Raw genomic sequence first — 26,418 nt, forward strand, 5'->3', positions numbered from 1 at the left:
ATCCTAGTGCCCAATGCAGGTATATAGGGACTCAATGTCCGTGGTCACCAAACACATATCAGGCTCCAGTGTAATATCATCAATTCTCCCCAGAACGTCGGAAGAGTCCCTGACATAGGAGGGCAGAGTCTCCACTATTGTTTTTAAATAATAATCAATGAATTTACATGTGGGATCGCATAGCCAGAGACTATCGGACGCCCGGGGGGGGGGGGTTTGGATCCTTATGAATTTTTGGCAGCAAATAAAAAGTAGGAACCTTGGGGAACTTGACAGTGAGGCCATCCAATACCTTTTTGGGTATAATGCCTTCTTTGAAGGCCCTGTATAGTATGCAATGCAATTCCATAGAGAAGGCAAGTATGGGATTACTAGATGGAGCAGAGTAATTATCTTAATTTTTAAGCTGTTTGAAAGCTTCCCTCTCATATTTACTGGTGGGCCAGATCACAACATTCCCTCCCTTGTCGGCCGCCTTGATCACCACATCATCTAATGCCTTTAGTTATTTAAGAGCTCTCCTTTGGGAGCTGCTCAAATTATCTCTTCTTATACCCTGCGGTAACTTCCTAAAGTCTTTCATCACCAATTTGGCAAAAATATCAATCTGTGGACAGGCCGACAAGGGGGGGAAAGTCGTAGATCTAGGCATAATTGAGGGTGGAAATTCACCCACCGGGGTAAATTCTTGCTCTTTCAGCAAATCTTCCAACACCTTCAAACCTTCTCTTTCGGCCTCACTGTCAAGATCCGCACTAGGTCCAGGTTGATGATGTAATTTGGTAAGAACCAATTTGCGGCAGAAGAGGTGGAGGTCCTTTACGGCTGAAAAATAATTAAAGCCATTAACTGGAGAAAAGGAAAGACCAAACTTCAAAATCTCATATTGTGCACTAGACAGTTGGTGTGAAGATAAATTAATTACCTCCAAATTATTGCTCCTGGTTTTCTTAATATATTGATAAGGAGGGGTAATCTTCCTTTTTTAATTAAATCTGGTCCTATTCCTCCTAGGTCCTCTCATAACTCCTGAACTCTGATCGCTCCCAGAAGGCTGGTCACTTGTGGTTGGTCGTGGCTCATCAATAGAAGTGTAAGATGAAAAGGCCTATTTTTATTTCTCTTTTGTCTCCATCTGTATATGGTATTATTCTGTGCGTCCATGGCGTCTCTATGAAATTTCTTGGGCTTAATATTACAGATCTCATTTTCCCATTTCTGAAAGCTCAGTATCATTATTTAATTGCTCCAATGATGTATCTGATAGATCTATTTTGAGATTGGATTGAATTTCTTCAGATCCTTCAATATTTTATCATCAAGTTGTATCAATATTTCCATAAACCCCTTGGAGCATTCCCCAGCAGTTTTTTTTCCCACTTCGCCACTGCATTGGCGAAGGCCTCTTATTACTGCCGTCACGTGTCGATGACGTCACGAGGAGATTGTCCTCGCAGACACGCATTTATGACCTGGAAGTGAGTACCGCATGCGCTGACTTAATTGGCTGCCGGTGAAGCAATACAGGTATAAATGCAGGGTATGTACGGCATTATAATACACTCCCCTTATGAAAGCACTTTTGGTGTGTGCGAAATGCGCGTCGGGGCGGCTTGTGATGGTTTCCCTGCAACATGAGTAAGTCAGATTGAGATATAAATTGTGCTCAAATTCATGGTCTAAATCGATATGGGCTTATTACTAGCAAGCTGTGCTGGCAGCCATTACTTTGTATGAATATGACTTTAAAATTTGATGCAATGAATGTATACTGACTGTTTTACTACCACTGCCTTTAATTATTTGGATAATCCTCTTTGCACAACTCTGTTTGTTTCTGTGCCTTTGTTTATGTGTGACAGTTTATGGTTTTAATTGAATATGAATAAAAATTGATTATTTTTAATTAATATGGCCTTTTGTCAGTGGCTTTTTCTGGGTATTATGTACCCAGATGTAGGTGTATATATATATATATATATATATATATATATATATATATATATATATAGTAATCCACTGCTAATTAATTTATGGGGAGACTGATTTTATGACTCCAGACAAATTGGATAATATATGCACTTTGAACATTTTTATGATTATACTTGTCTCTGTGTTATTCACAGCATCTGGTTCAAAACATATGGATATACGGGCCCGTGACCAAACGTGGCTAACCAAACTCAATGAGGTGTTCCAAGAGGACCCAAATTTGTTTTTAGATTGCAGAGACACCCAAGAGCAGATTAGCCGATTAAAAGAACTTCTGCGTTCTTACACAAGTATCATGGAACAGGGCATTCTTAGAAAAGTACCTGACCAAAATTTCTTGGTGAACACCATTGATAGTGAGAGGAAATGCAGCAGTTTTGTGAGTAATACATTTCAAAGGAGTGTTATCAATTGCAACCACAGAAATAGGAGATGACAAAGGTTTGGATTTCAATTTAAGTTTTTCCAAAAACCCTTTATCAATCACATTAAGTATTGAACCACAATCCACAAATACCTGAAATTCAATCAAATCTCCCTGCAGAGTAGTACACCCAGAAAGGAGCACTCCTGCAGAGCGTAAACAAGCTATACGGGCGTAACTGACCTTTTTTATTTCTTTACTTAAACGACGCTCACAATACTTAATCAAATGATCAGCTTTACCACAAAAAAGACATAAGCCTTCGGCAAATCTCCGATCTCTTTCTTGAGAGCGGAGTGACATCGCCCCAACCTCCATTGGTTCTCCGCTGTCAGAGCAGATTTTCTGGAAACTAGGGCCTGAAGTTACAGAAGTTTTTACATCATTGACCCTGGACCTTAATCTTCTGTCCACACGAACAGCTAACTGCATAGCTTCCAGCAGAGTTTCTGGTGCAGGGAATGTAATTAGCAAACCCTTAACCCTTTCACTCAGACCAGCAAGAAATAAACTTTTCAGCGCCGAATTATTCCACTTAACTTCTGAAGCCCACCTTCTAAAGTGTGTGCAATAAATTTCAACATCATCTGACCCCTGATTCAAACGTCTAAGTTCTGATTCAGCAGATGAGATTCGATCAGGATCGTCATATAATAGCCCCATAGCAGAAAAAAATTCCTCAACAGAGCTTAAACACGGATCATTAGGTTGGAGAGAAAAGGCCCAACCCTGTGGTTCTTTGCGCAAAAGTGACATAATAAAACCAATGCTCTGTGATTCATTCCCAGAGGACCTCGGTCTCAAATGAAAATATAACAAACAAGCATTTTTAAAGGAAAAAAAATCTTGCTGTTTACCATAAAAAATATCAGGCAGTCCTACCTTCGGTTCCACAAAATGCGCTGAGGGACTGCTACTCACATGTTGCTGAAGCTCCGCCACCTCCAGAGACAATCCCTTCAGGCGTTGAGCCAACTCCAGAACGGAAACCATACTGATCCCCGAATTTCTTTCCTTTTAGTTTTTTTTTGTTTTTTTTTTTGGGCTGGACTTACTGTTATGATCTGCAACATAAACTAAGGAAAGAAACGGAAAAGCTGTCCCTGCAATAAGACTAAGCTGAATCCCTACAATGTAGCGGGCAGCCTGTTCCTTGTGAACAGACCCGCCTTCGTACTCGGCTAGTCTGAACGGAGACCTATAGAATAAAGGGAGGGGTCCCTAAAAGAACTAAGGACTGGGACAAAAATGGGACACCTCCTAACAGAAGTTGTTGCAGAGCAAAAGACAAACTGAACAAAAAGTACTAGAGGTCCCAGAGGACCAAGCAAACTAGACAGAGATAGGCACCGAAGCACCTGACTAGAGAGACAGGCAAACAAACACTGAAGTCCAGCGAAGTCAGAATGGCGGAGCTGGAATATATAGGCAGCTGGTCACGTGACCGCAAAACACAAGATAGCAAAAACTAGCAGGAGGATTCTAACAATTACCTCTTTTAAGGGAGGCAATGCCACTGTAGCAACCGGACCCTTGGGGTGCCACACATGCCCTCATCATATCCCGCCTTGACTACTGCAACCTCCTGCTCTGTGGTTTCCCTTATAACACTCTCGCACCCCTCCCATCTATCCTAAACACTGCCCGACTAATCCACCTATCACCCCGCTATTCCCCGGCTTCTCCTCTCTGTCAATAACTGCACTGGCTTCCCGTTGCCCAGAGACTCCTGTTGAAAATTCTTACTTTGACAAAGCCACCCAAAACCTGTCTCCTCCATACATCTGTGAACTAGTCTCTCAGTACTTACCTGCATGCAACCTCCAATCCTCACAAGATCTCCTTCTCTACTCCCCTTTTATCTCCTCTTCTCACAATCACATACAAGATTTCTCCCGTGCATATCCCCTGCTCTGGCACTCTCTACCCCAACATATCAGTCTCTCGCCTACCATGGCAACTTCCTAAAGGAACCTGAAGACCTACCTCTTGTGACAAGCGTACAACCTGCAGTAACCCTCGCTCCACCATACCGCTGCACTACTAGCTCTACCCTCACGTACTGTATCCTCACCCATCCCTTGTAGATTTTTTGTGAGCCCTCGTGGGCAGGGTCCTCTTTCCTCCTGTACCAGTCAATGACTCTTTTTTGTTCAAGATTGTTGTACTTGTTCTTTTGCTATGTATACCCCTTTTCACATGTAAAGCGCAATGGAATAAATGGCGCTATAATAATAAATAATAATAATAATTATACTATTTGTACTGTGGGTCAATTGATGCCACTTTTCAAAAGTAAGATGTGTATATAAATGTAATCTTTTTTTTATTTTAAACAATATCCCCCACCCAAATGCACAAACAGAAAGATGTAACCCAGAGTATTGTTGTGATGCATACAGTTGTTAAATTTGGCTAATGAGATAACAATGTAAAATGGTAACTTTTTTTATCTATTGATTCTTAATCTACCCCTCCCCCATATGAAAGAAAGATCCGTGTTCTAAAGTTAGTTTTTCAATTTTTTTCAATGGAAAGTCAATGAAAGAAGCAATCTGAAATTTTGCTTGTATCTCCGGCTAGGGAGGGGCAATGTTCACTGTAGCTGAGCAACTCTGATGACATGTCAAAGGCTTGTGATAGCAGCTCATGTGGTTCAAAAGCTAGTTTTTCAAAGGAAAGTCAATGTAAGAAGTGATTTGAAAGTTTGCTCACATCTCCAGATAGGTAGGGGAAAGGTTCAAAAACTTTTACTGCTTGGTAGATATAAGTGCATCTCACTAAATTAGAATATCATCAAAAAGCTAATTTATTTCAGTTCTTCAATACAGAAAGTGAAACTCATATATTATATAGATTCATTGCAAACAGAGTGATCTATTTCAAGTGTTTATTTCTGTTAATGTTGATGATTATGGCTTACAGCCAATGAAACACAAAAGTCATTATCTCAATAAATAATAATTAACAAGAAACACCTGCAAAGACTTCCTAAGCATTTAAAAAGGTCCCTTAGTCTGTTTCAGTAGGCTCCACAATCATGGGGAAGACTGCTGACTTGACAGATGTCCAGAAGGCACTCATTGACATACACCACAAGGTCCCAGAGTTCAAATTTTCATTTGGAAATCAAGGTCCCAGAGTCTGGAGAAAGAGTGGAGAGGCACACAATCCAAGCTGCTTGAGGTCTAGTGGGAAGTTTCCATAATCAGTGATAGTTTGGGGAGCCATGTCATCTGCTGGTGTAGGTCCATTGTGTTTTATCAAGACCAAAGTCAGCACAGCCGTCTACTTGGAAATTTTAGAGCACTTCATGCTTCCCTCTATCGACAAGCTTTTTGGAGATGGAAATTTCATTTTCCAGCAGGACTTGCCACCAGTCTACACTGACAAAAGTACCAAAACCAGGTTTAAAAACAACAGTATCACTGTGCTTGATTGGCCAACAAACTCACCTGACCTTATTGTCAAGAGGAAGATGAGACACCAGACCCAACAATGCAGACAAGCTGAAGGCTGCTATCAAAGCAACCTGGGCTTCCATAACACCTCAGCAGTGCCACAGGCTGATCGCATCCATGTCACACTGCATTGATGCAGTAATTGATGCAAAAGGAGCCCCAACCAAGTATTGAGTGCATTTACTGAACATACATTTCAGTGGGCCAACATTTCGGATTTTAATAACATTTTCAAGCTGTTGTTATAAAGTATTCTAATTTACTGAGATAATGACTTTTGTGTTTTCATTGGCTGTAAGCCATAATCATTAACATTAACAGAAATAAACACTTGAAATAGATCACTCTGTTTGTAATGACTCTATATATGAGTTTCACTTTTTGTATTGAAGAACTAAAATAAATTAACTTTTTGATGATATTCTAATTTAGTGAGATGCACCTGTACATGCACAAAAAACTTTGTTGCCATATCAGTACATGGCCTCAAAGAAATATGCAGCAACAGCACACAGCATTGCAGTGGGATGTTATATTTGCTGAATAGGTATGCCAAAAGTAAACTATAATTTTTAAAATTTATTTTAGCTATCTACACAAAATTAAGTGAAAATTACACAAATTTTCTGGGACATGCAAATCTCAAGAAATCTATCTGTAAGTCAATTTCTCAGCTAATCAATTCAATCATGTCTAGTATTTATACCACAAACACTATTGAACTATAGTAGACAGTTTGAGTTTAAGCTATCGTCTTAACTAATTTAATATGACTTCAGCTCAATAGAATGTGAATGCTGCGATATATTATTGGAAGGATAGCTAGCAGGGATATCTGTTGTGCCCGGCGCCAGTTTTCACCAGCACAGATTGACAGTTGGCTCCCACAGTTAGGCAGCGGGGATCCGGTATTTAATCAAAGTGATGATGGAAGTCCCTGTCAACAGAGTGGACCAGAAAAGAAGCCCTGTCAACGTGACGTCAGCAGAAGCAGCTGATTCGCCGGCAGGAGTGGTCTGTGACAGCTCTGGGCCAGAGAAGAATCGTGCTGGGCTCAACAGGCAGGTAGGTAGCAACTACCTGCCTGTTTGTGAAAAACAAAAGATGTGCCTATGCACTAAGTCCCGGATATCCCCTTTAAGATTAGAAGCTATACACCTTTAAGGTGCAATTACACTGCATGATTATAGGGATAGAGCTTTCCTAGGAATCTTTCCAGATAACTGTGCAGTGTAATCAAGCTGCTGATCATCTGATGAATGAGCAAAATGCTAATTTTACAGGAGAAGTGATCTTTTGGTTTGCCTAAAAGATCATCATTCTTGGCAGTGCATACTCCTCTGCAAATAGGACCTGCTCTGCCAAGAACAATTGCAACCTCTGCACAATGAAGTATCTACTAAAGTATGAAACTGAAGCGTGGCCTGCCTGACTAAACAAGCTATTAACCACTTCGCCCCAGAGCCTGTTTTTGCCTTCGTGACCGGGCCAATTTTTTCAATTCTGACCACTGTCACTTTATGAGGTAATTACTCTGGAACGCTTCAACGGATCCCCCTGATTCTGAGACTGTTTTTTTGTGACATATTGTACTTCATGATAGTTGTAAAATTTCTTCGATATCACTTGCGTTTATTTGTGAAAAAATCGGAAATTTGGCGAAAATTTTGAAAATTTTGCAATTTTCAAACTTTGAATTTTCATGCCCTTTAATCAGAGAGATATATCACACAAAATAGTTAATGAATAGCATTTCCCACATGTCTACTTCACATCAGCACAATTTTGGAACCAAAATTTTTTTCTGTTAGGAAGCTATAAGGGTTAAAAGTTGACCAGCGATTTCTCATTTTTACAACAAAATTTACAAAAACATTTTTTTAGGGACCACATCTTATTTGAAGTGACTTTGAGGAGCCTTTATGACAGAAAATACCCAAAAGTGATACCATTCTAAAAACTGCACCCCTCAAGGTGCTCAAAACCACATTCAAGAAGTTTATTAACCCTTCAGGTGCTTCACAGGAATTTTTGGAATGTGGAAGAAAACAATGAACATTTAACTTTTTTTCACAAAACTGCTACTTTAGCCTCAAATTTTTAATTTTCACAAGGGCAGCCAGAAAAAATGGACCCCAAAATGTGTTGTGCAATTTCTCCTGAGCACGATGATACCCCATATGTGGTGCAAAGCCACTGTTTGGGCGCACGGCATGGCTCGGAAGGTAAGGAGCGCCATTTGACTTTTGGAATGGAAATTTGACTGGAATCGATAGCGGACGCCATGTTGCATTTGGAGAGCCCCTGAGGTGCCTAAACAGAGGAAACCCCCAACAAGTCACCCCATTTTGGAAACTAGACCCCTCAAGGAACTTATCTAGATGTGTGGTGAGCACCTTGAACCCCCAGGGGCTTCACAGAATTTTATAATGTTGAAGGGTGAAAATAAAAAAACACATTTTTATCACAAAACTGCTACTTTAGCCTCAAATTTTAAATTTTCACAAGGGCAGCCAGAAAAAATGGACCCCAAAATGTGTTGTGCAATTTCTCCTGAGCACGCTGATACCCCATATGTGGTGCAAAGCCACTGTTTGGGCGCACGGCATGGCTCGGAAGGTAAGGAGCGCCATTTGACTTTTGGAATGGAAATTTGACTGGAATCGATAGCGGACGCCATGTTGCATTTGGAGAGCCCCTGAGGTGCCTAAACAGAGGAAACCCCCAACAAGTCACCCCATTTTGGAAACTAGACCCCTCAAGGAACTTATCTAGATGTGTGGTGAGCACCTTGAACCCCCAGGGTCTTCACAGAATTTTATAATGTTGAAGGGTGAAAATAAAAAAACACATTTTTATCACAAAACTGCTACTTTAGCCTCAAATTTTTTATTTTCACAAGGGCAACCAGAAAAAATGGACCCCAAAATGGGTTGTGCAATTTCTCCTGAGCACGCTGATACCCCATATGTGGTGCAAAGCCACTGTTGGGGCGCACGGCATAGCTCGGAAGGTAAGGAGCGCCATTTGACTTTTGGAATGGAAATTTGACTGGAATGGATAGCGACGCCATGTTGCATTTGGAGAGCCCCTGAGGTGCCTAAACAGAGGAAACCCCCAACAAGTCACCCCATTTTGGAAACTAGACCCCTCAAGGAACTTATCTAGATGTGTGGTGAGCACCTTGCGCCCCCAGGGGCTTCACAGAATTTTATAATGTTGAAGGGTGAAAATAAAAAAACAAATTTTTAACACAAAACTGCTACTTTAGCCTCAAATTTTTAATTTTCACAAGGGCAGCCAGAAAAAATGGACCCCAAAATGTGTTGTGCAATTTCTCCTGAGCACGCTGATACCCCATTTGTGGTGCAAAGCCACTGTTTGGGAGCACGGCATGGCTCGGAAGGTAAGGAGCGCCATTTGACTTTTGGAATGGAAATTTGACTGGAATCGATAGCGGACGCCATGTTGCATTTGGAGAGCCCCTGAGGTGCCTAAACAGAGGAAACCCCCAACAAGTCACCCCATTTTGGAAACTAGACCCCTCAAGGAACTTATCTAGATGTGTGGTGAGCACCTTGAACCCCCAGGGGCTTCACAGAATTTTATAATGTTGAAGGGTGAAAATAAAAAAACACATTTTTAACACAAAACTGCTACTTTAGCCTCAAATTTTTAATTTTCACAAGGGCAGCCAGAAAAAATGGACCCCAAAATGTGTTGTGCAATTTCTCCTGAGCACGCTGATACCCCATATGTGGTGCAAAGCCACTGTTTGGGTGCACGGCATGGCTCGGAAGGTAAGGAGCGCCATTTGACTTTTGGAAAGGAAATTTGAATGGAATGGATAGCGGACGCCATGTTGCATTTGGAGAGCCCCTGAGGTGCCTAAACAGAGGAAACCCACAACAAGTGACCGAATTTTACAATCTACTCCTCTGTATAAATTAATCTAGTGGTGGGAAAATAAGTAGATAGGTAAATGGTCACTAAACCCATAGATGAATTCCCACAGAGGTGTCATTTCCATAATGGGGTCACTTCAGGGGGGATTATGCTGTTCTGGCACTTTTCAGAGTACCAGAGCTAAAGAATCCCCCCTGAAGTGACCCCATTTTGGAAATGACACCCCTCTGGGAATTCATCTATGGGTTTAGTGACCATTTTAACTCGATGGATGATTTCCAGAAACAAGCACGCAATGGAAGGTTTAGATTCTGGAGAACCCCCCCTGGAAATTAAGTGAGCTCTACTCGAATATGTCATTCACTAAATGAACCAAATGTTTGAATGACAAATTGGGATACATTTTTACAGTTTAAAAACGTGGTTCTGTGTGGTAGATTTTAAAGCAGTCAGTGACGCATAAGGCTGGCAATGATGGGCATTGTGGGCAATAGTAGCGGGTATCACGCCTCATTCCTCTCTTAGTACATACACGACATCTTTTCTGGGGGTTCCTTCTTGTTTCTGTTGCTGGAATAAGTGCAATAAAATGTCGCTCAGTGAGTCTTTTCACATCCTCAGATTCTAATGGATGAGCGGGGCTAACACTTTGAAAGACAAGATTTTCAATTACCTTTTCTTGATAATCAAGAAAAGGATCTGAATTTCCTGATTTTTTGTACAACACAAAAGAATTGCATGTGGCCACCTGAAACAAATAAATAACCAACTTTTTATACCAGGTATAGGACTTTCTTGATACCTGGTATGGCTGTAGAACCTGGTCTGCAAGGTCCACACCCCCCATGTGTTTGTTGTAGTCAATGACTGACACAGGTTTTTGCTTCGGAGTGGTGGATCCTAGTTCTACAGTGGCCCTTGTGGCATCTGTGTGGATCGAGCTAAGGACAAAAATATCCCTCTTATCAATATATTTCAGGGCAAGCAGCTCTCCGTTGCGTACAGCCCCTGACTGCCCCTTTTGGAACTTTTGGTTGACCAATGGTTGTGGAAACCCCTGACGGTTTTTACGGATGGTCCCACAAGCCCCGATGTTGTGTTCAACCAGACTTTTAAATAGGGGTATGCTGGTGTAATAATTGTCCACATATAGATTGTAGCCTTTTTGAAAAAATGGACTTATCAGCTCCCAAACAATTTTTGCAGATGTCCCCAGATAAGTAGAGCTTCCTGGTGGGTTTAGCTGGCTATCTTTCCCCTCATATATGCGGAAAGCGGATGTGTATCCGGTTGAACTTTCGCACATTTTATAGATCTTTATTCCAAACCTTGCCCTTTTAGATGGGATAAATTGCTTGAGGTGCAGTCTTCCTTTGAATTTTACAAGGGACTCATCTATAGAAATATTTTGTGTTGGGGTGTAGAGGCTTAAGAATTTTTCTGACAAATTTTCAATGATGGGTCTAATTTTATATAACCTGTCATGTTCTGGGGCATTTCTGGGCAGGCATTGACTATTGTCGTTAAAATGCCAAAACCGCATGAGCATTTCATAACGGGTCCTAGGCAGAATGACTGAAAACATAGGGGTGGCTTGAACAGGGTGGTTGGACCAGTAGGATCGAATGCTCGGTTTTTTAACAAGCCCCATGTCAAATGTAAGTCCTAAAAATTTTTTTATTTCCGGGACATTAGTTGGTGTCCATAAATTTGCCCTAGCATAGTAAGATCGGGGATTCTGGCTTATGAATTGGGATGCATATAAATTTGTTTGCACGACAATATGCTCTAGCAAGCTGTCTGTAAAAAACAAATTAAAAAAATGAATTGGTCCAAAATCTTCCACCTCCACATTTATACCAGGAGTGGCGTTGAAATCAGGGCTGAATGGAGCAGCCGAATCCGAAGCCTCCCATCTGGGAAATGCTAGATCATGTGGCAAAGCCCCTTGTACACTGGGGTGCGCCAATTCACTAGTAGCAGGGACAGCGCTTGTACTGGGCAGTGTTCCCTGATTTGGAGACGTTTCTCCAGTAGCGCTATTTGCACCTATTGCTGTACTGGTCCTTGGGCTTGAGGATAGAACAGAATCACTGCTCATTTCTGAGCTCTCAGTGTCGCCGCTACTAAAGCCCTCAAAATCCACATCTCCATCTGAGATTGCGCTGTCATCAGTGTTAGAACACAGCAGGGCATACACCTCTTCTGCGGTATAAGTCTGACGGGCCATTTTATTTTTAGATTTTTTGACTGGACTGAACGGACCGGACTGAACGGACGGGACTGACCGGACTGGACTGACCGGACTGGACTGACCCGACTGGACTGACCGGACTGATCTGACAGGACTGACTGACCTGACAGGACTGACTGATCTGACAGGACTGACTGACTGATCTGACAGGACTGACTGACTGACAGATCTGACAGGACTGACTGACTGACAGATCTGACAGGACTGACTGGACTGATCTGACAGGACTGACTGACTGGACTGATCTGACAGGACTGACTGATCTGACAGGACTGACTGACTGACAGATCTGACAGGACTGACTGACTGACAGATCTGACAGGACTGACTGACTGACAAATCTGACAGGACTGACAGGACTGACTGACTGACAGATCTGACTGACTGACTGATCTGACAGGACTGACTGACTGACTGATCTGACAGGACTGACTGACTGATCTGACAGGACTGACTGACTGATAGATCTGACAGGACTGACTGACTGATAGATCTGACAGGACTGACTAACCCTGACTCTTACTTTCTTTTTTATTTTTATTTTTTTACTTTCACAGTGGCAAGGCTGACACAGCTCTTGTCACACTGTTTCTCCTCTGCTCTCTCACTGAGATCGGAGGAGAAACAGTGTATTTATCAGGCAGATCGCCCGGGAAAGTTTGTTGCTAAAACAAACTTCCCTGGTGATCTCTCTGATTGGCTGGTGTGACGCTGACATCATCGAGACCTGAGCCAATCAGGTCTCGATGATGTCAGAGGTCACAGCACCGGGATCCCCGTCGCTCCTGAGGTATGTGGGGGGTCCCGATCGCCGACCACCAGCTGTTACTATCTTTTAAATGCCGCGATCGCTATGGATCGCGGCATCTAGAAGATAGGAACAGGTTAACATCATGGGGACCTGATCCATTCAGGTCCCCATGATGCCACATGTCAGAGCTATCGCTCTGAACCGGTACCGCAGTGCTAGCAGGACCCTGGGGGTCCTGAGCGCTGCGGGACCACCCACCGTTTTTAAACGTCGGCGCTGCACAGAGCCCGGGCAGCGCCGACGTTTATGTACAGTGGGCGGTCCTGAACCGGTTAAATGACAGACGACTGGCAAACATGTTGAATAGTTCGGAAGTTATTTAAGGCTATGTGCACACAAAGCGTTTTTACTGCATTTCCTCGGCACTTTTTCTGCCGCGGAAACGCTGCGAAAACGCTTGTTAATAGGTCTGCCAGCTATAGCAATGGTAATCCTGATGTGCTGTGCACATGATGCAGAAATTTCCACTCAGGATTACCATTGCGGTAAAATCAGCAGCATGACCATTGTGAGGACTTTTCTGCCGCAAATTCGCGCCAATTGACTTCAATTGAACCTCAGAAAAACTGCAGTTATAGTATTTACTAGCTATTGAACCCGTTCTATGCCCGGGTGGCGAGCATTTTTATTGGTATATGGTCTCCCATGCTGGTATGTGCTGCCCCCCTCCTGGTATTTGTGCTGTCCCCATCCTTTCCCCACCATCCTATCCTGGTATGTATGGCACTCCTCACCCCCAATCCTGGTATGCGTGGCACCCCTCATCCCCAATCCTGGTATGTGTGGTACTCCTCATCCCTATCCTGGTATGCATGGTACCCCATCCCTCATCCCTATCCTGGTATGTAAGGTATCCCTCATCCTGGTATGCATGGGCCCCTCACCCACATCCTGGTATGCATGGCATCCCTCATCCCCATCCTGGTATGCATGGCCCCTCATACGAATCCTGGTATGCATGGCACTCCTCATCCCTATCCAGGTATGCATGGCCCCTCATCCGAATACTGGTATGCGTGGCACCCCTCATCCCCAATCCCGGTATGCATGGCACCCCTCATCCCCAATCCTGGCATGCATGGCTTCCTCATCCCCAATCCTGGTATGCATGGCTCCCTCACACCCATCCTGGTATGCATGGCACCCAATCCCTCATCCTAGTATGCATGGCACCCAATCCCTCATCCTAGTATGCATGGCACCCCTCATCCCTATTCTGGTATGCATGATACCCCTCATCCTGGTATGCATGGTACCCCTCATCCCTATTCTGGTATGCATGGTCCCTTCACCCCCCAATCCTGGTATGCATGGTCTCCTCACCCCCCCAATCCTGATATGCATGGTCCCCTCACCCCCCAATCCTGGTATGCATGGTCCCCTCCCCCCACAATCCTGGTATGTATGGGCCCCTCATCCCCCAATAATGGTATGTGTGGTACCCCTCATCCTGGTATGCATGGTCTCCTCATCCCCCGATCCTGGTATGTGTGGTACCCCTCACCCCCCAATCCTGGTATGCATGGCTCCCTCATCCCCATCCTGGTATGCATGGCACCCAATCCCTCATCCTAGTATGCATGGCACCCAACCCCTCATCCTAGTATGCATGGCACCCCTCATCCCTATTCTGGTATGCATGATACCCCTCATCCTGGTATGCATGGTACCCCTCATCCCTATTATGGTAAGCATGGCACCCCTCATCCCTATTCTGGTATGCATTGTCCCCTCACCCCCCAATCCTGGTATGCATGGTCTCCTCACCCCCCCAATTCTGGTATGCATGGTCCCCTCACCCCCCAATCCTGGTATGCATGGTCCCCTCACCCCCCAATCCTGGTATGTATGGGCCCCTCATCCCCCAATAATGGTATGTGTGGTACCCCTAATCCTGGTATGCATGGTCTCCTCACCCCCCAATCCTGGTATGTGTGGTACCCCTCACCCCCCAATCCTGGTATGAATGGCTCCCTCTCCCCCATCCTGGTATGCATGGCACCCAATCCCTCATCCTAGTATGCATGGCACCCAATCCCTCATCCTAGTAGGCATGGCACCCCTCATCCCTATTCTGGTATGCATGATACCCCTCATCCTGGTATGCATGGTACCCCTCATCCCTATTCTGGTATGCATGGCACCCATCATCCCTATTCTGGTATGCATGGTCCCCTCACCCCCTAATCTTGGTATCCATGGTCTCCTCACCCCCCCCAATCCTGGTATGCATGGTCCCCTCACCCCCCAATCCTGGTATGCATGGTCCCCTCACCCCCAAATCCTGGTATGTATGCGCCCCTCATCCCCCAGTAATGGTATGTGTGGTAGCCCTCATCCTGGTATGCATGGTCTCCTCACCCGCCAATCATGGTATGTGTGGTACCCCTCACCACCCAATCCTTGTAAGCATGGTCCCCTCACCCACCAATCCTGGTATGTGTTGGTCCCCTTAACCCCCAATCCTGGTATTCTTGGTCCCCTCATCCCTCAATCCTAGTATCTGTGCTACCCCTCACCCCCCCAATCCTCGTATGTGTGATACCCCTCACCCCCCAATCCTGGCATACGTGGTATCACTCACCCCCCAATCCTGGTATTCCTTGTCCCCTCACCCCCCAATCCTGGTATGTGTGGTACCCCTCACCCCCAATCCTGGTATGCATGGTCCCCTCACCCTGCAATCCGGGTATGTGTGGTACCCCTCACCCCCCAATCCTTGTATGCATGGTCCCCTCACCCACCAATCCTGGTATCTGTGGTACCCCTCATCCACTAATCCTGGTATGTCTGGTACTCCTCACCCCACAATCCTGGTATGCGTGGTACCCCTCACTCCCCAATCCTGGTATGCGTGGTACCCCTCGCCCCCAATCCTGGTATGCGTGGTACCCCTCACCCCACAGTCCTGGAATGCATAGTACCCCTCACCCCCAATCCTGGTATGCATGGTCCCCTCACCCCGCAATCCTGGTATACATGGTCCCCTCACCCCCCAATCCTGGTATGCATGGTCCCTCACTCCCCAATCCGGGTATGCATGGTCCCCTCACCGCCCAATCATGGTATGCATGGTCCCTTCACCCTCCAATCCTGGTATGTGTGGCCCCCTCAACCCCCCAATCCTGGTATGTGTGGCCCCCTCATCCCTTTCACACTGTACACACACAAAAATAAACACTTATACTCACCTTTCTTCTCTGTGCTCCAGCGCTGCTGCGTCCTGTTCTGCCGGAGGCCGGGGGAGGAGTGCGGCGCCGGAGCACCGCGCTGTCCGGTGCCATTTTGCTGAAGACACACTGTAAATGTGTCTTCAGTAAAATGGCGCCGGATAGCGCTATGTGCATGCGCCGATCCGACGCCTCACTCCTGCCCCGGTCTCCGGCGAAGAGAGGTGCCGCGGCAATGCTCCTCCCAGTCAGGTAAGTATGTAAGTATGGCGCCGGAGATCGCGGTATGCGTTCAGTGTATACACATACAGCGATCTCCGGCGCCATACAACTCCTCTTACCTGTAACGTCTGGATGCCTGCTTATTTCTGGAGCCAGACTGTGCGTCGAGGCTTCAGACAGAGACGCATCCCCGGTTATATTATAGATACTTGCAGATTTGCTGCTTTTCAATTAAAGCCAATAGCCACAAATTCGTGGTGGAAATGTGGTGCAGGTGGTACCCGGGTCGGGAGAGGAGGGCTACTACTCCTCTCATCCAACTGCCGCTCCTGCTGATAGCAGCAAGAGCAGGTCGGCTGGGGGGAGCAGTAGTCTACTCTGCCAAGCCAGCTACCACGCAGTGTAAAAAAAAGAGAAAAAGCAAAATATAAAAAAAACACTATACTCCCCTATCTGGCGTCCCCCGATGTCCTCCTGATCCTGGTCCCCGGCGATGCGATGCTTCCGACAGTGTACTACGCTGCCTGGACCTGCGGTCACGTGAGCGATCAGCTGATAGCTCAAGTGCCCTCACCCTGGGAACATTCTGAAGAATGTTCCCATGGTGGTGAGCTCACCGGGGTTGATCTGCTGATCTTCTGCTGATGAACCCCAGTGACCTCACTCCTGTAGCAGCATGTATACTGATAGGAGTGATTTTACACTCCTGTTAGTGTACATTTCTGTCTTCTACAGCAGTGACATCAGTGATTGTTGATGTCACTGTTGGTGAAGTGACCCGGATCGCTGAGGGACAATTGTTGGCGTAATCAGGGACTCCGTTGTTGACGGTGAACAGGTGAGGGATATGGTTGTTTATTTTTTTATTTTTTGTTCAGAAGATCGCTGGCTTCCTTTCAGAAGATCGCTGGTGCTGGAGAGTCACTGTCACTTCCCAGCGCCTGCACAATAGAACCCTGCAGCGTAGTGCATGGAGAGAAGTGGCCGGGAGGAAGCAAAGCGCGCTCTATGTGAGCGGCGCTTTGCGCATGCCCGGGAAGTCGGGGAGCACAGTGCACGTCACAGGGTCTGTCACAGGGCCCTGTGACGTGCAGGGGAGTGGGGGCAATATGATAATTAAGCATATAGACGGGGATTTGCGGGAATAATAAACACATAGGCGGGCATTGCTTGGCGTCCCCCAGACACCAAGCCTGTACAAAATAGAATTGAATAAAGCGCTTTTCTCTACAATCAAACCTCTACTATCGGCCTTACAGGTATGTATAGATTTACTTTTCTATACCCTGTATGGCCATAGCAGAGGTCTGATAACTCCAAAGTGATGACAGATTCCCTTTAACAGAGCCATGCTACAAATTATGGATCATTTTCCAAAAAGATCCCAATGGTCCTGATAGATCTCTTTGACTAATATTGCAGTCTGTCAGATTTCTGTTGGGGTTGTAATGTTTTATGGCAGGAGCATTGCAGATTATGATATTTTAGCTGTCAAAAACTAAAAAAAAGACCATGGTGCATTACACAATCTACAGTATATACTGTATTTTTAGCATTAATATTCTGTAAAAATAAATTCCTTTGAATTGAATTAACAAAATAAAAGGTATAAAAACTATTTTTGACAAGAGCAACACATAGCGACCAGCACTAACATATCAAGAATATTTCATATAATTCAGTATGTATTGACAATTATAAATTTTTCTTGTTTATTGTAAAAAATATACCTGCATGAAGTGTGATCATATAGCCAACAAGCCTATGAAATGTAATGTTTTTGTCAAGCAGCCTTCTCAGATCTCCCCTGCAACACTAGAAGACAAGAAATTATTTATTCAATATTCAAAATGCTGTGCAAACAAGCAAATTAAATGTGGCTATGCTTGTATTCTACTTACTGCACTAGATCCTCGAAGCAGGGACACAAAATTACGACATACTGGCAGTATAATCAGCATGCAGTTGAAGTTTAGACACATTGCAGAAGCTCTTGCCCATGCTAAAGTAGACTGTAGAAAGAGTTATAAGACAAAAATGCTGAAAAGTACATAAAATATTTGTTCAAAATGAAATGCTGCAACTGAAAAGGAATGTGTGCATGTCACTTTGAATGCATATAAGTGACGCAATTCCATTTATATTTTTTACATGTTATAAAACACTTGAATAGAACTCAATCTAAAAATTGTCTTCATAATACTTGTACTAGCTTCTAAAGCGGTATGTTTAGAAAGTCTTGAATTTCCGATTTTCTGTGCTGAAGTTTTAATCATCCGTGATAATTACTGCCCAAATCTGAAGCTAACGACAGAAAATGGCATAGTATTTTATTCAAATTATTCACTTATATAGCTCTATTTATTCCGCAGCATTTTACAGACAGACATCAACGTTACTGAGAACATTGGGGCTCTCAATCTAAATCCCCTATCAGTATGTCTTTTTGAGTCTGGGAGGAAACCGGAGTACCAGGAGAAAACCATCAAACATGGGGAGAACATACAAACTCCTTGCAGAACATTCAAACTCCTTGCAGATGTTGACCTTGGTGGGATTTGATCCCAGGACGTCAGCGCTGCACAGCTACAGTGCTATTCACTGAGCTGCCTGTGATAACTGCGGTAGGTAACCTATAATTGGATAAAGTTGTTAGGGAGGTTTATTTGTATTTCTCTGGCTAGCACATTAGTACGGACAGAACACTGGTTAGCAAATTGCGTGGGAATGTACATACACTTACCTTCAAATTATTAAAACTCATCTTTCTCCTCTACACAGATTCCATGCACACAAACTCTACTCTTAGTAAGTTTTTTATGATGTCTACTTTGTACATGACATAAGCAACTTTTTTAAAAAGTCTGGATAGATATATTCATTTGTAATTCACTACAGTTGCTGGTCATCATTATTGGCCCCTTCATTTTTTTCATAGACTGTACAATAACTTCAGAAATAAATGGAAATGTACCAAACTTATATCTTAGGGATTTTTTAGTTAGTGGTCCAAAGTAATACAACAATAAAACATTGAAATTGCAACATGGAAGATGAAAAACAAAGACGAGACAAAATAAACAGCATGTGCAGCAATAAAGGCATCCCTAATTAATAGTGTTGAGCCACCCCCGTAGTGTTCGAGTTCGGTTCGGTTCGTCGAACACCCGTGTGTTCGCCGAACTGTTCGTCGAACTGTTCGTCGAACACCTTCGAACACCGTTAAAACCAATGGCAGGCAAACAAAAACACATAGAAACACATAGAAAACACCTTCAAAGGTGTCCAAAAGCTGACAAACTGCTCAGAAGACACAACTAACACATGGAAAAGTGACAAGTACATATAGTCATGCGAAAAGAAAAGAGGTGGAGGAGTAAAAGGAGGGGGAGACACAGATATAGGCATGTCATGCCCTTCTAAAATCCAAAAAGTGAGAAGCCGAGACGGCCAGTCCGCTCCTGCCCGTGCCACCTCTGTGTCGCCGGGTTTGTGCCAGAGCCGCGGTGAACCCTGACGGCCAGCCCCCCTCTCCCAATACTGGTGCCTGTCCGCTGGTGGGTCGAGAGAGCCCCCCTGTGGTGGAGGCAGCTCTAAGCTTTTTAATTTAAATTGTCCCTCTAATTTGAATGAATACACTTTAAATCCATTTACAAGGATCTATTGGAGGGCAAGTCTCATGCCAGCAGCCGCGTAATTCCAGCTCCAGTAGCGTCCACTAAAGCTGCTGCAGTTAAAAAGCTTTTATAAGGATCGAGCTCGGCTGTCCACCGCAAGGCATCCTAGTGCCAGTCCCAGCCCCTATGCCTTGGGGTGCCTCCTGATGCTCTTCACTGAGTGTCCCGTGGTCCCGAAGCATTTCCTTTGAAAAAATTAAGTGTCCAAACTACAGGTGGTGTAGCTTGCTTAACAGCCGGGATAATCCGCTGACTAGCAGACACTGCTACTAGGCACAAAGTATTTCCTGGGCTAGATGCAGTTAAAAATTTGTAAGTAGATACTCTCGTTGGATGCTGAGAAAGCATTCCATAGAGTCTCCTGGCACGCCATATATGATTCTCTTAAAAAGCTTGGGGTAGGGGTCTAGGGGACCCTTTTATAGCCAAAATCACGGCCCTGTATCACAATACGTCACCTAGGCTGAAGATAAATGGAACTGTAGCACCGAGGGCTCGGTTGCTACAGACGTATTGCACCTCACCCAGAGGTGTGATATCTCACTCTCAGATAAGGATGGAGTGTGGATCAGGACCCGACACCTGCATGCATTACACCACATTGCCGTGGGGCAGGGCGACCAATATGCCCCTGAGATGGGCACGACAGTCCCTGTCCCTGGCTGGAGTGGGGGGAGGGAACACTGAGGAAGGGGAACCCGGCAGTGCAGGAGCAGGGAGGAAGCAGTTCCTGGGTGCATTGAGAAGGGAGTATAAAAGGTGGGCACCATCTTAGTTCAGTGCAGAGAAGTCTGAGCAGAAGTGGCAGGGAGCAGGGGCTCTGCATGAGCTCTGCTCCGGAGGCGGGCCTAGTAACAGAGGCCCAGGCCTGCAAGAGGGAGAAGGAAGGAAGAGGAGCGGAGAAGGCTCCAGGAACGAGGAATGAAGGGATCCCAGGGGTGCGGACGGGCGAGTCGCCACCGCACGCCCGAATCCACCTGCGTAGAGGGGTCAGGCCAAAGGGGGAGACCGGTCCCCGAACTAGTGGAGGCAGGAAACGACCCTCAGCTAGAAACCGGAGGCTCTGACATTTTTTGTGGCGCAGCCCCTTGCTCCACCCGCTAGGAAGGCACCACATAGGGTCAGGGAAACTGGCGCCAAGTTTACCAAGAGGAGGCCCGAGGCAGCCGGACAGAAGTGTTGGTAAGAAAGGCCAGACAAAGGACACACAAAGGGGGTCCTGTGAAGCGCTCCAAAGTTATCTGGGAGTTGTCTGAGCCCCTAACCTGGTGAGCACAGTACGACGTGGGCAGCCGTTACCTGCAGACGTGCTCTGGATAATAAGAACTGTGAGTAAAGGCCCTGAACTGCATCACTGACTCCGTGTCGTTACTGCTGCTGCCCTGCACCATCACCCCCATCCTCCGCATACACTGCCCTGAGGCTATACTCCTCTGCTCTGCTGCACCCACAACACCAGCCTTAGCGGTCTGCCCTGTAGCGGCAGTTCACTCTGACCGCAATCCACGGGTGGCGTAGTCGGACATTTAAACATCAAAACCACATAAATAGTTCCGCCACTGGTTTGACCGCCCTGAGCCACGGAACCGGATCGCCGCCACGAAGACTACAACCACCAGCATCCACCAAAAAGGGTCCGGCTCCGGGTGTCCCAAGGCCCAGGGGGTGCGTCAGAACATTTTCATCACCTTTCACAATCACCAATGGGACAAGGCAGGGATGTCCTCTGTCCCCTCTCTTATACATCCTAGTGACGGAGCACCTGCTCTCATCAATTCACCATAACCCCAATATTAGGTGGATTGAGGTGGGAGGCACCGAGTACAAGTGCTCTCTATTTGCTGATGATGTCCTAGTATATATCACTCAATCACATATATCCATCCCTGCTGTTATGGCTGAAATAGATCACTTTGTTACATGGTAAAATTTTAAAATCAATGCAGCGAAGTCTGAGGCCCTCGATGTCTCCCTCCCTAAATCCATATAGGATTCCATCCAGTCCAACTTTCCCTTTGCCTGGCCCTCACAGGGTATCAAATACTTAGGAATTCCTATTCATAGAGACCTCTCCCATCTATGTTATCTTAATTTTGGGCCCTTTATTGAACAATTCCATACAGACCACGGTTGGCAAGTTAGAACTGTAAGATTCACTACGTGAACCACTGGTGTTTTGTGGAAAAGCACATGTACACCGCGTTCCAAATTATTATGCAAAAAGTGTTTAGGAGTGATAAGGGAAGAATTTGTTTGTTTGTCAGTTAAACTCATTGATGGTGATGTGTGTCAGGGCTCTTTATATCACTGTAAGCAATTGCAGACACCTGTGCTAATTAGTTTGGCAGGTGTGTCCAATGAAAGGCAAGACTACGTAAGAAGGCTCTCTCACATTATTAAGCAGCCTACATTTTCTGCCAAAATGGGAAAGAAAAAGGATGTGTCGGCTGCTGAGAAGCAACAAATTGTGGAGTGTTTAGGTCAAGGCATGACTACAATCAACATTGTGCGATGATCAGGATGAAGTGTCTTGGCAATCAAGAAGTATGTAGCTGATTCACAGTACACACGTGTGCGTGCTGATAAGGGCAAATTGAGGACTCTTTCCTACAGGCAATTACATCAGGTTGAAAGAGCAGCGGCAAAAAAGCCTTGTCATAGCAGCAGACAAGTTTTTGAAGCTGCTTGTGCCTCCAACGTCCCCCGAGCAACAAGATGCAGGGTCCTTCAGAGGTTTGCAGCTGTGCATACGCCATCCTGTCGACCTCCTCTATCCACTTCACACAAGCAGAAACGGCTCCAGTGGGCCAAACATTACATGAAGACTGATTTCAAAACTGTTTTGTTCACGGATGAGTGCCGTGCAGCGCTCGATGGTCCAGATGAATGGAGTGGAGGATGGCTGGTTGATGGACACCCCACGCAAACACGGCTACAGCGCCAACAAGGAGGAGGTGGAGTAATGTTTTGGGCTGGAATCATGGGGAGAGAGATTGTCGGCCCCTTTAGGATCCCTGAAGGCGCTAAAGATGAACTCCATAATGTATGTGGATTTTCTCAAACAGCACTTCCTGCCATGCTTCAAGAAGAAGAACCGTGTATTTCACAGCAAGATCATTTTTCTGCATGATAATGCACCATCTCATGCTGCACATAAAACATCTGCATCTCTGGCTGATATGGGCATAAAAGGGGACAAACTTATGGTGTGACCCCCATGCTCCCCTGACCTCTACCCCATTCAGAACCTTTGGAGCATCATTAAAAGGAGTGTCTATGATGGCGGGAGGCAGTTCACATCTAAGCAACAGCTCTGGGAGGGTATTCTGTCCTCATGCAAAACAATTGAAGCAGAAACCATCCAAAACCTGACAAATTCAATGGACGAGAGAGTTCAGAAGCTCCTTTCGAACAAGGGGTCCTATGTGAAAATGTAACATCACCTAGAATAAAGTTTTGAGTTGAAAACTGTTTGATTTCAGTTTCTAACAACCTGCTAATGCTTATAATTTCAAAAATGACCATTTTTTTGGTCTTTATTAAAATGAAAAGGTTGATCGAAAAGTTTGGGGGATCTAAGAGTGTGGCAACCCAGTAGTCATGATTACTTCGAATTCTGACAATATGAGGGTCATGCTGCAGGTAGTGCAGCAAGAAGGCACTTATGTGTCTTGCGCATCTCGGAGCCCCAAAATTATTTTCCGGGCTAGATGCAGCTACAAATTATTTTTAATTTTAAATCTGGTGAAGCTTATTATAGATGGCCTAATAGGATCAGTGCTGCACACTGCTACAAAGCCCAAATTATTTTCCAGTCAAGATACAGATAAACATGATTAGTAATTTGAAAGCTTAAAACGGTTGGTAGGGTGATTTTAACCAATCATCAAGCTTTTACTCTCCCCAGGATGACACAGGGGTAGAAAAGTCGTTTCGGATCCATGATTTGTTCATCTTTATGAACGTGAGTCTGTCTACATTATCAGTGGAGAGCCGCGTGCGCTTATCTGTCAGCACACCACCAGCAGCGCTGAACACACGTTCAGACAGAACGCTGGCTGCGGGGCATGACAAGATCTCCAAGGCGTAAGTGGCTAGCTCCGGCCATTTATCCAGATTGGAAGCCCAAAAAGAACAAGGGTCCAGTGACACAGTCGTGGCTTCAATGTTTACTTGGAGATACTCCTGTACCATCGTCTCTAGGCGTTGACTATGTGTCAGACTTCTTGTCTCCTGTGGCCTTGCAAAGGATGGGCTAAAAAAGTGGTGAAATGATTCCGCAAAATTGATGCTACCAGCAGATACTGTGGTTCTGTTACGGTTTGAGTGCTGAACACTTGACGGTCCCACGGTTGGCAAGTTGGAACTGTGAGATTCACTACGTGCACCACTGGTATTTTGTGGAAAAGCACATGTAAGATTCTGCAACAGTCTCTGCTGATACTCCTGCATGCGTGCATCCCTTTCTATGGCAGGAATAATTTCTGCAAATTTACTTTTGTACCGGGGATCTAACAGTGTGGCAACCCAGTAGTCAGGATTATTTCTAATTCTCACAATTCGAGGGTCATGTTGCAGGTAGTGCAGCAAGAAGGCACTCATGTGTGTTGCGCATCCAGGAGCACCAAGTCCCTGTTGTGTTGGTGGCGAGGTAACAATCATGCTTCCTTCCTCTGTCCTCTCCCCCCAACCTCGCACAACAGAAATGTGATCAAGGTCTCCCTCATCTGATGAGTCTTCCATCAGTTCGTCCTCCACTTCTTCCTGGGCTCCTGCACCTTCCTCACTAGTTTGGCTGCTACCATGCGCCCTGGTAAAATCATCTCCCCCACCCTCACATGCCTGCCGCCTTGGTGCTGCCGACCGTCTGGACCTTGCAGATGTTAGCCCTTCCGCATACAACTCCTCCTCCTCTACTTCCTCCACCTCCTCTTGTGCCACCACCTGACTCCGAATTCTGTTTAACATGTGCTCCAGCATGTAAATCACCGGAATAGTCATGCTGATAATGGCATCGTCAGCACTAAACATCTTCGTCGCCATTTCAAAACTGTGCAGAAGGGTGCATAGGTCCCTGATCTGAGACCACTCCTCCAGCGTGATTTGCCCCACCTCTGAATCTCGTTGGCCCAGGCTATACGTCAGAACGTATTGCACCAGGGCTTGTCGGTGCTGCCACAGTCGCTGCAACATGTGCAGAGTTGAATTCCACCGGGTAGGCACATCGCATTTTAGCCGGTGAAGTGGCAGGCCCAACGACTTCTGTAGAGATGTAAGTCGCTGAGCTGCGGGATGCGAACGGCGGAAGTGAGCACACAGCGACCGTGCCCTCTGCAGAAGGCCATCTAGTCTGGGATAGTGGGCTAAAAATTGCTGGACAACCAGGTTCAACACGTGAGCCATACAAGGCACGTGTGTGACATTGCCCCGGCGAAGGGCCGCACCCAGGTTTGCAGCATTGTCGCACACTGCCTTCCCTGGTTTCAGGTCCAGTGGAGACAACCATTCATGAAATTGGTTCTCCAGAGCTGACCACAACTCCTCAGCTGTGTGACTCACATTTCCCAGACATTTCAATGTAAAAACCGCCTGATGACGTTGAGCCCTACTGCCAGCATAGTAAGGAGGTGTGCAGGATCCCTTCTGCGCAGTTAGAAAGCTTGTGGCATGACCAGACAGGCTTTGGGTGCAGGTGGAAGACCGAGAGGAGGTTGAGGAGGCAGAAGCAGTGGAGGAACTTTGACATAAAGAGGATTGACGCACAACTCGTGGGGACGGCAAGACTTGGACAGCAGCCCCTTGTCCTGCTGTCACCATAGTTACCCAGTGCCCAGTCAGCGACATGTAACGCCCCTGTCCATGCCTACTCGTCCAAGTGTCTGTCGTGAAATGCACCCTGTCACACACAGAGTTTCTCAAAGAAGCGGTGATGTTGTGTGCGACATGCTGGTGGAGCGCAGGCACACCTTTCTTTGAGAAGTAGTGCCGACTGGGCATCTGGTACTGGGGCACTGCGACGGACATAAGGTCTCGAAAATCCTCTGTGTCCACCAGGCGGAAAGGCAGCATTTCTGTAGCCAAGAGCTTGCAGATGGTGAAATTCAACCTCTTAGCTTTCTCATGGCTAGGAGGAAATGGTCTTTTACTTGTCCACATCTGAGGGACCGAGGGCTGGCTATTGTGCTTAGACGGGGTTGATAAGGGTGTCCCCGGCAAACTGCCGGTCTGTGAGGAAGATGCAGGCGGACATGTTAGGTTGCATTGATCCAAAGGTGGTGCTATCGATGTCGGACAGCGCTCAAGACCAGCTGGTGTTACCACCTCCAAAGAAAATGATGACCTGCCAATCACGCTGGCTGTTGCGGGTAAAGAGGTGGCAGGTCTGCGCCCCAAAACAGGTGTGACTGCTGTCCCCCCAGTCACAGAGGATGAAGAGGCCGCGGATGCACAAGATATGGCAGACGGTGGTTGGCCCGGCCGGCTAGACCGCAGCATTGTAGC

General features: G+C 45.7%; 1 protein-coding gene across 1 annotated transcript in view; it reads right to left on the reverse strand.

The window, feature by feature from the left end:
* The window catches only part of NOX3 (NADPH oxidase 3), a 474,423-nt gene that overhangs the window by 434,806 nt on the left and 13,199 nt on the right, over positions 1-26,418 (reverse strand). The window contains exons 2-3 of the mRNA XM_073673353.1: positions 18,142-18,252; positions 17,971-18,055 (exon numbers count right to left, since the gene is read on the reverse strand). Of these exons, the coding sequence (XP_073529454.1) occupies positions 17,971-18,055; positions 18,142-18,252 (196 nt within the window). The remainder of the gene's footprint in view (positions 1-17,970; positions 18,056-18,141; positions 18,253-26,418) is intronic.

Source organism: Phyllobates terribilis, unplaced genomic scaffold (genome assembly GCF_046119375.1).
Source record: "Phyllobates terribilis strain yellow unplaced genomic scaffold, ASM4611937v1 Scaffold_3__8_contigs__length_932513732, whole genome shotgun sequence".
Classification (NCBI taxonomy): Eukaryota; Metazoa; Chordata; class Amphibia; order Anura; family Dendrobatidae; genus Phyllobates; species Phyllobates terribilis.